At 40.8% G+C, this 18,165-nt stretch overlaps 1 protein-coding gene across 1 annotated transcript; it reads right to left on the bottom strand.

Moving 5' to 3' along the window:
* Positions 1–1,073: 1,073 nt before the first annotated feature.
* aifm3 (AIF family member 3) lies at positions 1,074–17,867 on the bottom strand (the record flags this gene model as incomplete). Its single annotated transcript, XM_079515426.1, has 19 exons — positions 1,074–1,179; positions 1,728–1,832; positions 2,037–2,112; positions 2,657–2,755; positions 3,428–3,545; positions 3,632–3,708; positions 4,497–4,560; positions 4,847–4,918; positions 5,190–5,305; positions 6,272–6,402; positions 6,560–6,651; positions 6,829–6,915; positions 7,506–7,618; positions 7,984–8,080; positions 8,174–8,218; positions 8,317–8,426; positions 8,596–8,705; positions 8,826–9,039; positions 17,837–17,867. 19 exons carry the CDS (start codon positions 17,865–17,867, stop codon positions 1,137–1,139), a joined length of 1,800 nt encoding a protein of 599 aa, XP_079371552.1. The 3' UTR covers positions 1,074–1,136.
* Positions 17,868–18,165: the final 298 nt, after the last annotated feature.

Below are 18,165 nucleotides of genomic sequence, written 5' to 3'. Positions count from 1 at the left end.
GTTTGTTGCTGTGGGGCAGAAACCTCTTATCTCTATATTTTTACTTTTTATTAAGTTAATGCCATACATCATACTACAATGTTACACAAAAGTAGCAAGAATAGCTGATCTACAAGCTCAAAACGCATCACGCTTCGAGCTTGTAGATATGCTATTTTGGCTATTTTTGTCTCCACCAGGCCAAAGGCATGGGGAGAGAGTATGTTTTGCACTCCGTCCGTCCGTCCGTCCGTTACCAGTTAATCTCGGGCACCGTTGGCCCGATCCATGCCAAATTGTGCACACACACTCCCTGGATGCCAACGACGAACCTCTGCCCCAAATATTCCACAACGGCCTGTTATAGCGCCACCATGAGGCAGAATTTGGCAAAACACATTTCTGTAGATTACTCATACACATTTTATCCATACATCACACAATTCGGTATACACTATCTCCATAGTCATGTGATCAACACGGATCTGTACCATTTACCATCTTCCATCCTGATTGGCTAAGATTGGCTTCCAGAGCTCACATGATTGGTCCGTTTTGAACAAAATGCCACAAATCACAAACACAGTGTGCAATTTCCATGAAATTATACACGCACATTTCCACTAGGCCGGCGAGGACGACATACCACTCAAATCAGCCTCACGGTGGCGCTATAACAGGGCAATTCCTGTTTGTACCTAGTTGAATTCTGAAAAGTAACAGTTTTAGACATATGAGATATCCGCCGGACAGCAACGATGTATAAGATGACTTACCATCACCTTTAAATGTCTCTTAGAAACAAATTCACGCTCCATCTCAGTCTTGTCTTCAGCTGAGTGTGTCTGAAACAGACCCACTGCAGAGAGGGTTCCTCAGAGTGTGTCTCAAACAGACCCACTGCAGAGAGGGTTCCTCAGAGTACATACTGTATGCCTGCCCAGAACAGGATAGCTGCTCAGTATCTCAGCACCATGAAGGCTAAGCTAAGCTTCGCCGGGAAATAAAAGTGCTATGTGAGAAGTCACATCACAAAAATGACATATTTGTTGAGCAACATGTCATATCACTTTTTCACTGAAGCATAAATTGGCCTTAAGTGTCTGTAGTTAAGTGTCCAGTAGACCTCTGCAACATAGAGATCTTCAGGTGAGTGCTCATTGAGAGCCTTTGTCAATCAACCAAGAAATGTCTCCCGTCCTGCAGAGGACAGAAAACAGCCTTTAGTTTCATATGGATCTCAGCATTGAATGCATATTAAAGAGATTCAGACATGATACATCATACTTGCCTAGTTAACATCCTTCATTTTGTGTGCACAATAAAAAATGATAAACATGAGAGAAGTGGATATGAAAGCACTCTGAACACAGTGACAAATACTGTAGAAAATATTAAATACAAATATATGTGGAGTAATAATTATCAGACTGTTATATAATTGACACATTTTCATACATAAATATAACATTTTAATTTTCACTAAATGTTTATATTTTCAAAAACATGAGAAGGAGTGTTAATTTTACTCAAAAATTAACGCTCAATGGTACATTTTACACATAACTATACTGTAAACTATGGTAAGTTATACTTGTGCAATACTTTGCATGTGATCAAAGTCACAAGGCCTGTACATGTCTCTTTGGTGTGTCCTGTCAGGGTGAGATAATATTTGACTTACAGCTTTTCTTTACAGTACCCCCATTGTAACCATGACCAGATTTAAGACTGGGAAATGTACTTACTCTACATCTCGTTTCTTAATCGTCTTTCCAGATCCTAAGACCTCTGCCACACGGGACACAATAGGATCATAGTTCATGCTGGCCACAGCAACTACCTCCTCACTCCTATAGATATGGCAGAATAAAACCTGATTTAGCTTATGCCCAGTTATAAAACAGAGTATAAATTAAGCATAAAACAACACTGTTATACATAAGGCTAAATATAGTGAGGACACTACCATGAATTTAGAATATGAATGCCAGTACGCATGGACTGCCAGTACATAAAGACTTAACAGGCCTAGTTTAAATACAGTTTATCCTTACCTGGTATAAAATGCCACAAACTTCAGTTCATCCAGATCTCCTTGGATAATGACATCATCAAAGCCTTCCCCATAACCTTTGCAATCAGAAACCACTCCACTTTACATAATTATAAACAGCAAAAAGAAAGAGGAAAACAAATTCTAAACATGAAAATGCGCTGGGTATGTATTTCACAGCTAGAGGGCAGTGTGGAAACTAAAAGTTTAACAGAAACCCAGGAGAGATCCATCAAACACAAGTTTTCAGGGGTCTCAAATTCCCAGTCAGTCTATTGCACATTGCTCATTGCACATAACAACCACACCAAGGGGTCTAATGAAGTACTGAAGAACCGTGCACCCGTTACATCACTACATGGAACTATTCAACTGAGTGCTTGCTCTCATCTTCTTCTTAAAGTCTAATGAAGTACTGTCACCTCATAAACACATGGAAAACTAGAAAAAATACAAAAATCACAGCACTCCATCAAGTTGAATTTGAGACCCCTGCTTTAGATCATAAGATTCACAACTGCTATTGTAAAGCAGATTTGTAATACATTCAATTGATCAAATCTCAGTTTAGTTACACTAATCCGCATACTCTTTTTTTCCTGGGAACCAAATTCCATTTACCTGCATAGCGTATGCTTTTGCCAAACATGGCTGTCCAGAAATAAGGCACAGTTTTGATTTCTGAGGCTCTGCCCATCATACTGAGAGCTGCCACTCTCCCTGTAAATTAAACACAACACAGCATAGAAACTGCTTTACAAAATCCCTTAACAGTGTCTGTGAAGTAAAACATCACGCCGGCCTGTGTGAAGTGATGGGCGCTCTTATCATATATTGCTTCATTGTTAATGGGAATTTAAATTTTCTTTGTGTAGGACAAAAATACCAATTTGCTCGACTACATATGATGTAATTTCTCCATTCATTGTCAATTGTATTTAATGTTTGTTTTAGGACAAAAATCTACACTACACACAAAGCTGTGCATAGGAGTGGCTGCACCGCTCAAACAAGAAAAGAAAAAGAAAGTATGAGTATGAACTGATAAATTAAGATGTTCACATAATAGTCTGGGCTACAAAACTGTTCTGTTTCATTTTCCCTGACCACCAGAGGCAGTGTTTAATGCAGATTCTTTTCCAGTCCACCTCGCTTGGTGTTAACCATTTTGACAGTTGGATACATTTAAAAATTAAGTACTGCCTCTGGCAGTCATCCACTAGAATTCATAATATAGTTACATGTGTAACCCTCATTTAATGCTGTAGATAGGATATATAATGCTGAACTTATACTCTGTTGTACGATGGTGGTGTCATGTGTCAAAAATTGCATATCATCTTTTTTACAGCGCAACACCACCATATGACAAAGTATAAACCAAACACTCACCATGGACATGGGCCATCTGCCAGTGAGGGATGTTCACCTTCTTATTGCTGCGCTGCAGGAAGGGAAACACCACCACATCTCCTCCAGCAAACACACCGTCAACATTTGTCTGCATCATCTGAGAGACAGTTCAAACAAACCAATGGATTCAACAACATTGGAAACTAAACATTTGTGTATACCCTGCTGTTCTTTCCATAGTACCTTGTTAACTGTGATAAAGCCCTTGGAGTCCATGTGAATTCCGCTTTGTTTCAGGAAGCTGGTAGCAGGAATGCATCCTGCAGAAACATCATAGTCATCACTCATTACACAAAATCATAGTGACCAAACTGAGCTATTAAGGCGATCAGCATCATATTCTGTCAGCATACATATTGTGCATGCTGACAGTAGGCCAGGCAAAAATAATAATTGTACTTTAATCAGTAAAAGTACCAATGGTACTTCTCCCAATCTCTCTCCCAATCTCTCTCTCCCAAATTCAACTGTACTATCCAATAAAAGCAGAAAAGCCCCAAAAATATTTTTCCTATGGGAAATTGAGTCCCTATTCATTACAATGGAGGTGGTGAAACGGCGCAGAGCGCTTTCTGCTCCGTTCTGTTGTTGTGGTCAGCACTTTGGAATACTTTTAAACACTACAACAAGCGATTACACCGTTTTGAAGTGGATTTTCATGACAAGCAACTCAGCGGTCGGTGCAGTGGCTGTTCAAAGGTAACTTTAAACTTAAGCAGTCTAGCCTAAAAGACGGCCGTAAATTGGCCGCAGTTAACCTGTTAAAAGATAACTACTGTACGTCATAATCGTAAATCGTAATAATCACAGATCTATCGTCCCTACAGACTATGGGATACTCATCCCCCCTATGGACCGAAACTAGGCACCTTTCCCTCCAGGTTATCGATTTATCTATGAATATGCACTAGCCAATTGCAACGGTCCGCGCGCGCACACACATGTTTATTATTATTAGGTTATGCTTCCTGGTGGAGATTTGCGCTATATTGAGCGCACCTTTCAAGTATTATAATTAAATGTAATACCCATAATGAAAGTGCATCACCTGTACCAATCACGCACACGTCTGCCCGTAGGACCTTTCCACTTTTCAGTACCACTTCTTTCAACTAAAACAGAAACACAAAGAGCTTGGTCATGTAGTGAAGATGTATAGATTACAGATTACACAGCTTTCAGTTCTTGAGTACAAAATTTATATTATTTCCAATTGAGTGTAATTGAATTACACCCCAAATTGAGTATTTTTACCATTAATCTTGTCTGATAATCATCTACTGTTTCCTGGCACACTATTGTATACTTCACCTGCACTTGCCCATTTCAAATGCTATGGATTGAGCAAGAGAAGATATTGAGCACCATGTCATGCAGTTTTTCTCACTTTCTGAATACCTGTCCATGATGGCCTATCATCTCCGACACCTCGTTCAACATGTAGAACTTCACTCTTTGGGTCTCAAACAGCTGTAACACACCACAGTTACAAAACCACAGATAATTAGGTTGACAACAACAGGTTTCTTCCACATATCTCAGAGGGGGAGAATGTACGGTGTCCTTAATGTCCACCTGTCTGCATGATCTGTGTCAATGAGTATATTTGCATTCCTTTTGTGGTATATTGAGCTGTAGAACATGATCTGCATTTTAAATGGTAGTTTAGTTTGTTCTGCAGAGAGAATGCTGAGGTAGTTCTTGTCCTGGACAACTTGATTTCCCAGGGGTGCTTCCCTACCTTCATTATTGCTTTCCCTACTTTCTCCCCAAGAGCTTTCTTAAATGGCACTGGTTCTATCCCAATGATAGAAACAGAGTGAGCCTTGTCAGTGAGTGCAGCAGCCACCTCCATACCTGGTAACAACAAAGAGAAGAAACAGTAGGTCCTATGTTATTATACCATCTATATATATCCATATCATTCAGAATATGAGGCCCTCAGCCAACACAAAAAGAGGGGATTAAGTTTGTAATAATATAATTATAAACTTACAAAATAAAAACATGATAAAAACGAAAAGGTGTGAACCCATTTTGCATCACAGTCTATCTCTATCTAGGGGCCGAGCAGATGTTGCCGGTCCCTCTTACTTATACTTCAACTCTTCTATCTCCTTCTTACAATATCTAAGCAGGAAATCTGCTCTCTTCAGTAGAGCAAGAGACGCCAACATACAATACAACTTTGCAAAATGTTCCCTTAAACTTAAACAGTATACTTTTGCTTGGTTATATTTTGTCTCGCTAATTCCATGTAGTAAACAGTAATTAACATGGTGTGTGCCTGCCTGGGTAGCTTGGTCGGTAGAGTGCTCCACTTTGAGTCACAAGGTTTGATACCAGGCACTGCCAAGTAAACTCAACGAGTAGCATCAACAAAATGCTGCCCATATATGGACATATCGGTCAGATTGGCAGTTCTGGACAACCGCATATCCGAACAACTCAGCGGTGGTCACGCACTTCCTCGAGTCCTTATGGCAGATCCGTGACTCCGGACAACCAGATTTCCATATGCCTATAATTATAGGCATATGGGGTTTGATTATGGTTATGTCTGTCTGAGTTAGCATGATGTGGTAGTAGTCCGCCTGCCTTCCGGCCGGTCCTCCCTTAAACCAATTTTAATATAGGATTTCTGGACAATGCTCATCCGATCGACTTCCCGGTGGGCACATCACTCCCTTGGGTCCCCGGCAATACACATGCCAAGTGCAGAGCATTGGTTTGACAGTTCTCGAGATATGTGGGAAACACAGAGATTCTGTGCATTTATAGATAGATTACTATTACTTTCTAAAATGTGTAATTTTTTCTCACCGATAAATCCTGTTCCCACAATCACGGCATTCTTGTTGTTGGCCAGCCTGGCTATGCTGTTTGCATCTTCAGGTGTCCTGAGATGAAATACATTCTCAATATCCTTGCCTTTGTAGTTCATTGGTTTGGGTCTTTCAAGCAAAAGACAGAAGCAATCAAGTATCAGTACATTCATTCATTCATTATGGTAATACTGACTACAAGAACAATGTATTCATTATGTATTATGTATTCATTATGGTAATACTGACTACAAGAACAATGTATTTTGGCAAAGATTTTCCTCACTGGTTTCCTGTAGCAATGAAGAGTTTCCTGTATTCCATCTTCAAGCCATCTTGAAAAGTCACAGTCCGTGTTTTGACATCAACTGCCAAAACCTAACATTAATAATAATATCGGGGTCAATATATTCCTTTTCAATTCAACCAGTTGAGGAAGTGAAATTGAAATGATTGAAAATGAATGGTTATATAACAAACACTTTAATTTGACACACATCATTTTTATTTACTGAAATGAAAGAAACCAACTGTGCTTTCATGATCTCTTATTACCTCTGTCTCTGTGAGCAATTCAATGTCATGGCTCTGGAGGAAATCAGTGGAGCGAAGTCTCAATTGCTCTGCTGTGCTTTCTAGGGACTGAAGGAAAGAAAGTTAGTCACAGTGTAACAGTGTGCACGTTTGTTAGTTCATAGCCTTTAAAATATAAATTTGTTGACATTTTCAAAACATAGAAGTACAAGCAGCACAATGACATGCTCCGCAGACTGTCCTAACAATAATATACTGTAACAGCAAGATAATACTGGGCATAAAAATACAAGTAAAGGTAAAACCTTTAGCAGCAATATGAGTGCGTATTGATTTACTTCAATCAGTAAATCAATCAACTTACATTTCTTGTCAAGTATATGATCATGGAGTACTGTTCATAAATCTTTACTTGATTTGTGAATTGCATCCAAAACTAAAAATGCAGGGCTCCAAATAATCAACACAGTCCCATTAAAGCTTTATAACTTTTATTTGTGATTTGTGATTGATGTGTGATTTTAGATTCCTTTTGATTTAATATTGTATCTACAGGTTTTCAGAAAATTTTTGGTACTACCGAGTGTATTTGATTCCCAAGAGCACTTGTCTTATAATTGACGAAAGCAACATAATTATTAGATATTATATATTGAGAAACATACTCTGAGTGGTGTGCTCTGGGTCTCTGTACAAACCTTACTCAGTTTAGGCCTGTCATAAGGTGGATGTTTGTCCACGGTGCATATGACAATGCGATCAGTGAAGCCCTCTTGCCTTAATGTCTCTGCACACACCAGTCCTGCTGGACCTGATGACAAATCAGTTCATCACAAAAAGCAGGATTGTATTACAGAGAGACATGAAGTATAACCATAACCGCTAATGGTTCAAGCAAAAGGTCAACAATGAGAATCTAATCAAACCCAATCATATCCTCATTCTTGTATCCCATGACGGGAGTGCAGGAAATGGTCAAAAAGAAAAGTTATATATATATATATATATATATATATATATATATATATATATATATATGCGCACGCACGCACGCACGCACGCACGCACGCACGCACGCACGCACGCACGCACGCACACACACACACACACACACACACACACACACACACACACACACACACACACACACACACACACACACACAATGTAACTGACCTGAGCCAATGATAAGAATGTGGCTGAAGCCTGTGTTAGAGTTAATGACTGCTGAACACCGTGCCATGGGCTTTGACCTCTTCTGTGACTGAAGAGCCTAGAAATATTTGCAAGATCTTGAAATCAGTGGATTTGTTTATTTTCTGGAATAAATTCCTCAAATTGTCCCAAACCGCTTTTGTTGTTTTACCTGTTTGTTTGCACGAATGATCACCTTATCCTTTTCAACTCTGACCTAAAGCAAACAGACATGAACGATGTGTACACTTTTACCATGATGTTAAGAGACAGGATAAGGCACAGAATGTGAAAGACATCAGTGGGGAAGGTCACCTGAAAGGTAGGCAGGCTGTCCAGGCCAGGGAAGTCCTCAATGTCTCCTGTTGCAATATTGAAACAAGCGCCATGCCAGGGACAACGTACGTGACCTTTTGACAAAACACCTGGAATGACAAACATGACAAATATTTAACCCACAACAAATAACAGATTAAATACCAGATCAATGTATCAATTAGGCTTTAATGGTTGAATGTAGAATAGAAGTGGTAAATTCCTGTTCTGTGCTTCCTCTGTACTACACAGAAATTATTTTAAATTAAACGTATTCACCTTTGACCAGTGGTGCGCCATAATGGGGACACTTGTGACCAATGGCTGAGAACTCTCCATGTTCTTTGATTAGCAAAGCTCTGCCACTTCCCAAGTCAACTTCTCGCATCCTGTCAAGAAGGCACAGAGAGATATATGTGTGTGTGTGTGTATGTGTGAGAGAGACAATGTGCAGTGTCCTATGCATTAAGACGCCTTCCCAACAAATTATTTTTTCATTAATTTCTTACTGTCCATTTTCCAGATCTTTAACATGGCAGACAGAGGCCTCCACATAGTCTCGTGGTTTGTGGTAGAGACGCGGGGGTGCAGAGTCTTCATCAGAACCATGTCCCAGGGCCCCATTTGGTCTGCAGTCAGCAAAGGGGCTTGCCTTGCCATTGGGTGACATTCCATCCACCTCTTTTTCTTTCTCCAGGAGGGATAGTTCCACCTTAACTTCAACTGTACAACACAGAAATGTTGTTACACAAAGCACATCCTCTCACAAATTGCTCCCCACTCCTATGGCCAGGTTTTCTGTTGCTGCTTCTAAACTTTGGCAACAACACTGTTTAACAATAGAATCAATAGAAAAAGTTGAATTTTATGTTATAGGTCCTTTAAAACATTTTGTTAACCTCGCCCCCATCAGCATAAAACTCATTTTAATTATTTAAAGTTTTTGTTAATACTAGAGGTTCAGCACATCCTAGAGTTTGGGCCCTGCACACCAACGTCGCACCGCCGATCCAACCAATATGTCATAGTCATATAGTGTCGGGAGCTTTGTCAGAGTTGTACCTGTCTACCTGTGTCCCTTTTATGCCCATATATGGATATCCCTTTATCTGTCAGTCCTTGTCCATTTTAATACCATATGGAGATCCCTGCAGATCAGCATGCCATATTTTGGAATACCGCCCACTCGTAAGCCTGTAAGACAATTTGAATATATACATAATCAAATCTATTTACTTTAATTTGGTGTCATATTGAGGAGAGTAGACATAGCAATGCAATGCTTTTCCATACATGGTAATTTTCCATCCTCAATTGTGCGGTCACTACTAAAATAATTAATCTCCAGCCACTGAGGAGAAGGGGGAAATCTCATTATGAGTGTTGCGCAATGTCTCTATAAGTCTGCCACTTAACGGGTGTCCCCTGTGGCACACTCATTATGAGATGCTCAGCCAATGGCACACCTTCCAACACACTCATTATGAGATGCTCGGCCAATGGCACACCTTCCAACACACTCATTATGAGATGCTCGGCCAATGGCACACCTTCCAACACACTCATTATGAGATGCTCGGCCAATGGCACACCTTCCAACACACTCATTATGAGATGCTCGGCCAATGGCACACCTTCCAACACACTCATTATGAGATGCTCGGCCAATGGCACACCTTCCAACACACTCACACTCATTATGAGATGCTCAGCCAATAGCACACCTTCCAACACAATCACACTCATTATGAGATGCTCAGCCAATGGCACACCTTCCAACACACTCACACTCATTATGAGATGCTCAGCCAATGGCACACCTTCCAACACACTCACACTCATTATGAGATGCTCAGCCAATGGCACACCTTCCAACACAATCACACTCATTATGAGATGCTCAGCCAATGGCACACCTTCCAACACAATCACATTATGAGATGCTCAGCCAATGGCACACCTTCCAACACAATCACATTATGAGATGCTCAGCCAATGGCACACCTTCCAACACACTCATTATGAGATGCTCAGCCAATGGCACACCTTCCAACTGAGATGCTCAGCCAATGGCACACCTTCCAACACAATCACATTATGAGATGCTCAGCCAATGGCACACCTTCCAACACAATCACATTATGAGATGCTCAGCCAATTGCACACCTTCCAACACAATCACATTATGAGATGCTCAGCCAATGGCACACCTTCCAACACACTCATTATGAGATGCTCAGCCAATGGCACACCTTCCAACTGAGATGCTCAGCCAATGGCACACCTTCCAACACAATCACATTATGAGATGCTCAGCCAATGGCACACCTTCCAACACACTCATTATGAGATGCTCAGCCAATGGCACACCTTCCAACTGAGATGCTCAGCCAATGGCACACCTTCCAACTGAGATGCTCAGCCAATGGCACACCTTCCAACACACTCATTATGAGATGCTCAGCCAATGGCACACCTTCCAACACACTCATTATGAGATGCTCAGCCAATGGCACACCTTCCAACACACTCATTATGAGATGCTCAGCCAATGGCACACCTTCCAACACAATCACAGTCATTATGAGATGCTCAGCCAATGGCACACCTTCCAACACAATCACACTCATTATGAGATGCTCAGCCAATGGCACACCTTCCAACACAATCACACTCATTATGAGATGCTCAGCCAATGGCACACCTTCCAACACAATCACACTCATTATGAGATGCTCAGCCAATGGCACACCTTCCAACACACTCATTATGAGATGCTCAGCCAATGGCACACCTTCCAACACACTCATTATGAGATGCTCAGCCAATGGCACACCTTCCAACACACTCATTATGAGATGCTCAGCCAATGGCACACCTTCCAACACACTCATTATGATATGCTCAGCCAATGGCACACCTTCCAACACACTCATTATGATATGCTCAGCCAATGGCACACCTTCCAACACACTCATTATGAGATGCTCAGCCAATGGCACACCTTCCAACACACTCATTATGAGATGCTCAGCCAATGGCACACCTTCCAACACACTCATTATGAGATGCTCAGCCAATGGCACACCTTCCAACACACTCATTATGAGATGCTCAGCCAATGGCACACCTTCCAACACAATCACACTCATTATGAGATGCTCAGCCAATGGCACACCTTCCAACACACTCATTATGAGATGCTCAGCCAATGGCACACCTTCCAACACACTCATTATGAGATGCTCAGCCAATGGCACACCTTCCAACACACTCATTATGAGATGCTCAGCCAATGGCACACCTTCCAACACAATCACAGTCATTATGAGATGCTCAGCCAATGGCACACCTTCCAACACAATCACACTCATTATGAGATGCTCAGCCAATGGCACACCTTCCAACACAATCACACTCATTATGAGATGCTCAGCCAATGGCACACCTTCCAACACAATCACACTCATTATGAGATGCTCAGCCAATGGCACACCTTCCAACACACTCATTATGAGATGCTCAGCCAATGGCACACCTTCCAACACACTCATTATGAGATGCTCAGCCAATGGCACACCTTCCAACACACTCATTATGAGATGCTCAGCCAATGGCACACCTTCCAACACACTCATTATGATATGCTCAGCCAATGGCACACCTTCCAACACACTCATTATGAGATGCTCAGCCAATGGCACACCTTCCAACACACTCATTATGAGATGCTCAGCCAATGGCACACCTTCCAACACACTCATTATGAGATGCTCAGCCAATGGCACACCTTCCAACACACTCATTATGAGATGCTCAGCCAATGGCACACCTTCCAACACACTCATTATGAGATGCTCAGCCAATGGCACACCTTCCAACACAATCACACTCATTATGAGATGCTCAGCCAATGGCACACCTTCCAACACACTCATTATGAGATGCTCAGCCAATGGCACACCTTCCAACACACTCATTATGAGATGCTCAGCCAATGGCACACCTTCCAACACACTCATTATGAGATGCTCAGCCAATGGCACACCTTCCAACACACTCATTATGAGATGCTCAGCCAATGGCACACCTTCCAACACACTCATTATGAGATGCTCAGCCAATGGCACACCTTCCAACACAATCACAGCAGCACATTTTGGCTCCATACATGAGCATTCATCCGTCATCGGCACCTCAGGCTCAAAAAAGTGTATTATTTATACACTTTTTTACCCTCATATGATTGGACAATATACGGTGACATCACAATTATGTATTATATTCCCTATTTAGGCAACCACACTCCCCAGGAATTTACTGAGATTTGGCCTCGAATTCGGCCCAATTCTGTCCTCCCATTCACTTACAACGACCACTCTCAATCTTCACTTTTCTGTCTTCACTTTTTATCCCCACTACTAAAATTATTGAGGGGCACTAGACCCTCCTATGTCCAGCTTTTAGTGTGTGTGTTCACAAACTTTGTCCTACACAAACATTAAATTCCCATTGACAATGAATGGACAATTTTACGTCATAGTTAAACAAAACATTGTGTAACACAAACATTGATGACGAAGGTGAGGACACAAATTGTGATTGGCCGGAATGAGATGATGTATGATGATAAGAGCACCCCTCACTTCACACACACGTCTGATTTTTAAGGGGCGCTAGCCCCTTCTATAAACAGCTTTTGTCCCCACATGTCTCAAGATTTGCCATTGACAATAAAAGGGGAATTCAGGTCAAATGTCCGCTAAATCTTGTCCCCACACGTCTCAATATTTGTCATATTCACAATGAACGGAGAAATGACATCAGAATTCCGCTAAATATGACGTCAATTAAACATCAAAACATTAAACGCCATTGACATTGAAGGGAAAACTTACGTCATATGTAAACGAGCAAATCGGCTAACCAATCACAGCGCTTGACCAATAAGGGACCACCTTATGTACCTTATGTAGCTATGTCAAATGTCCGCTAACATAAATTGATGTACGATGACAAGAGCGCCACTCATTTCACACGGGTGTGATTTTTAGTATAGAAGCAGGCGCAGCACCATTACATCAGCATTACAGGTGAATAAATGAACCCAAGCCACAAATTATTAAATTAAGAGGACACAGGTAATACATGTATACAAACCACCTCAACACCCCACCACCACAACCAAATTGAGCTTAGACATGGAAGCACCGAAGCAGCATTCTGTTTACAATTTCAATTTTCTTACCATGACAACGTTATATAAGCCTGTCAATTGGGAGTCATAGAGACATTTTAGATTACATGTGATGCACTGCATTTAATATTGTACATAAAATAATGGTTGTGTAAACCTTTCTCACTACAGCCGACTTTATCTCTTCGCCTGGAAAAATGTGCTGACGATCCGGTTCTTACACAGTAATCTGTCTGGAATTTTCACCTGCTGAGCAAGTCTTAATTAAAATCAATGGAAAATCATAGCAGTGACTACATTTGCAGGAGAAGAAAGAGAGGGCTATCTAGAGTTAAAAGACAGTCTTTTCCCCCCTCTGTAAGTTTAGTTACGCTCTGCGCAAGCAGAGCGTGCAAGTACTGCGATCGGCTGGGTATGTAATGTATGTATGTCGGTGTAATCCACCGGCCAATAAGGGACCACCGTTCTTGGTGACTATTAACTAAGGTACGTTTGGCGATGGGTATACAGTATGTATGTATGTCGGGGTAAGAATGGTGGTTCCTTTAACTTCCTTATTGGCTGCTGTTGATGGTGATGTAACTAAGGTACGTTTCAAGGTTGGTATAAGGTCAATAACGGGTCTAAGGGGATTTAGAACAGCAGTCGTATTAGACATTAGTTATTAGCAGTACTTGTGCACAAGTAGGCCATACATGGCCTACTTGTGCACAAGTTGGCAGCTCGACAGAGTGCATTTCTCCATTTCTAGTTATACCAATGTCTTGTTCACCTACCATTTTCAATCATCTCAACTCATTGTACAAATCCCTGGCTTGAGCACAAAAAAACAACGAAAGAAAGAAAACGCTATGCTTTATTATACAATAAAGTAAAAAACGGTTCCTTTTCTTACATCTTTGTGTTTAGAGTTTGGTCATTTCTAACATGGGAATTGTAACTGTTAGTCCGGCAGATGGGGTGGACGGGTGGCAAATTTGGTATATAGTCTTTTATTGGCCTAAAATATTGTCTATATACAGTACATACATTCATGAATCCACTTGCTGACCGACTGTCGGGGCAATTTCTTTTATAGGGGTTTCTTGTGACCCTACCATTAACAACCTATGGCAGGCAAAAAAATTCAAATCAATCAAACTTTCCTTATGCTTTAAGTAGCATGTGACATGTGAAACTAGGGGGTTTTCATGATTCTGAATCCATTCCAAGCATTCGTTTTGCACAAAAAACACTCCTTGGGCTAAAACGGCCATAGACGTCATGACAAATGTGATGAGATCAGCACATTTGGGCAAGTGGCTATATGGCTGTTTTGAGTGCAAAAAGAATGCTTGGAATGTATTAAGATTCAGAATCATGAAAACCCCCTAGTTTGACATGTCACATGCTTCTTAAAGCATAAATAAAGTTTGAAATATTTGTGGATTCATGAATATAGACAATATTTTAGGCCAATAAAAATTTCCCAAATGTCCCACTTTAAACAAAAGAAGCCTGTCGTGTCGGCTGCCGGACTATGTATAAATTTGGCATTTATCAAAGAAGAAAAAACATGTCTCTGCTCCGCATTACTAATTTCACATTCATCACTTTTTCAACTGAGAGGTAGAAGTATCTATGATTCATTACGGTTTATTAGTTAGTGCTGAGTACTAAAGAGGCCAGGAAATCCATGTCTGTATTGTTTCAAAAAATGTATATTTCGATTTTGTTTCACATGTTTTGTAAGATCAAAATTAATTCAAAATAATGTTTTCTTCCTGATATTTATAAAGTTATAAGGGAGCCATTATGATTAACTTTTCAGGAGTCCTGTGATGGTGTCAGATGCTAACTTTCATAACACATAGGCCTAGACTGAGTACACTCAATGAAGCGGTAACTATGTAACAATTTAATCTGATAATTAATAAATTAATACATTAATTATCAAATTATAAATTAAATTAATTAATAAATTAAATTCTGGGTTGCATTGGATTTTTTCTTTCTGTAAGAGAGTAGAGTAGGCTATTTTAAATTCATAGACTAGCCTATATATAGTCAGGTCTGCACAGCTAGTGCACACATAAATATTCTAGCTGGACCCCTGAAAAGGTCCAATGAATGGGCCCTCCCCAAATCTGCTTTACTCATCATATGCTTTCTCTCTTACATGAACACTTAACCGACCACTTGAACCACTTAAACTGAGACTTACACAGATAGACGAAAACACACACACACACACACACACACACACACACACACACACACACACACACACACACACACACACACACACACACACACACACACACACACACACACACACACACACACACACACACACACACACACACACACCGAGGTCAACAATCTGCACCTACCCACAATCTTTTCCCTCTTATAAAGCTACAATTCATGTCTTTTATTGTGTATTTATAGTTTATTTGTTTAGCCAGCTCACACTCATTGGCAAGTGTAACTCTAGTCTCAGGGAGACTAGAAGTACCTTTGCTAAAAACACCGGGACAACACTCCACACGTCCCAAACTCTTCTCCCTTCTGGCTCCAAAACTATGGAATGCACTTCCCATAGTGATTCAGAACGGCAGACTCCATCTTAGCCCATGGCACTTGCCATATGCCGTAGCACTTGCCATAGCCTTGAGGACCTTACAGGCATATGCATAGGCTAAACTTTATGTAGACATATTATATATTATATAGCACTCTATAGACTACAGTGTATACACATTGTTTCATTATATAGATATTCCACTGTTAGGTTCTTAGCTTACGTATGATTCATGATGACTATTTTTAGTCGATGGCCTTTTGTGTCAACATCCATGCCTTCCGTGCTTGTTTCAAAACTACATTATAGTATGTGGAACAAAACAAGTTCTTCCCTGTCCCAAAGTTAACATTATGCAGGTCTTGCAGGATGTTCAATGCTCCCCCATCCATCCAAGCGTTCCCATAGTATGGGTGTTCCCATTGAAGGGGTATTCCCTAAGCGCCTGCACACTGCCAGAAGAACATAAATCTCAGCCTACTGATGATGATAAATCTAAATTAATTAAACACAGGAGAAAACCAGCAGTAACAAACCATGGCTACTAAGGCTACTGCTTTGAAACCCAATTCTGATACCATCCTATATAAAGTGCCACCCTCAAGTCTTTACATTCCTAATTGTTTCCACCTAGTCTTAACCCATTCAGTGAATTCACATTGTCACCAGATGTACCAGTACGCAGAGATTTCTAATTGTCTGGCTATGTGAGACTAACTGCATAGACAATTTTTAACACAAGCCTTTGCACATATGTGATTGTAAAGTTTCACCGGACGGGCAAGGCTCCATGAATCAGACAACTGTCCAAGAACGCATTTTGTTGTTTTTTTATTTACCAAAAACAATCCAAACACCAACCAGGCAGTGCAATAATATTCACAGTGACGGACTGTCCAAAAATAGCACATCAAAATAAGAACACAGGCAAAAGGTTAAAAGAACAGCAACCTAGGTAACTACTTTTAAGAGCTACACCTGTTCCACGCCCACGAAGGGCCGACAGCAGCTCTCGTAGATTGCCCAAACCAAAACTGTCTGCAGATGCAGCCACCATTTTAAACCATTTTAAACAAGGCAAACTATAAAGGTTATATACAATTACATCATTACTTAAACCATTTCCATTTCATATTTCAGGCGCCACTTTACTCACACATTTAGGCCTACAATTAGAAAGGCTACAATATAAAACAGAAAACACCCCTCTGCTCTACAGTACTTGGGTACAGGAGTGCCAGCACTGGAGAGGAGAGACAGGTGCACAACAAGTATTGCAATGTCCATGTTCAGGAATTCATTCAGATACTACCATTATACAAATATGAAACCCACAACCCTCCCAAATAGTTATTTCCAAACTGGCCAACTATATTAAATAGAAGCAACTGTCAAAACAGATATCAGTGTGTGTGCATTGTTAACTTCAGGTTAGTCTCTATAGGGCACAGGCTGCCCCGTGACAGTGATCATAATTGCATTGCAATGGAAATACATTCTCTTGCTGAACATTGCAACAGGAAATGAACAGGAAGTGAAAACTCCCATCTGCAATTCCGAATCAATGTAAATAGATTTATTAAATGCATTTATCTGTTTGGTCAAAACAAGCAATCGTGTGGCACTGTACACAGCCGTTGTTTATACTTCCAGTTTACGGGCTGGGACCCTGTGGCCTTCAAAATAAGGGTCTGCACTGAAAAAAAACATAATGGTGGGTAGGATGAGTGAGAATACAAGGCAAGAAAAGGGTTTGTCACCTGGCTTGGGTTTGGAGAAACATCCTCCCATGGTGGACCCAGGGTTGAGCCAGGAGACCTGGCTGAGGGAAACCCAGGGAGAGGAGAAGTGGTCAGATCCCTCTGCTGGGCTGCTTGGTTGGGAGGTAACGATAACGCTTGAGGGGGGGTATGAGTACCTGCAGGTCCAGGCTGGCCATCGCACACGTCACCTTGTCCACATAACCTGTATGCATAAGGGTCAGTGACAGACATATAACAATATATATATAACAATATATATAACTAACTAATAACTAATATATATATATTATATAATATATATATATAATATATATACTAATTCATAT

This window comes from Electrona antarctica (genome assembly GCF_951216825.1).
Source record: "Electrona antarctica genome assembly, chromosome: 12".
Lineage (NCBI taxonomy): Eukaryota > Metazoa > Chordata > Actinopteri > Myctophiformes > Myctophidae > Electrona > Electrona antarctica.
Note: the sequence above shows the minus strand (reverse complement) of the source record. Positions and strands in the feature narration are given on the sequence as shown.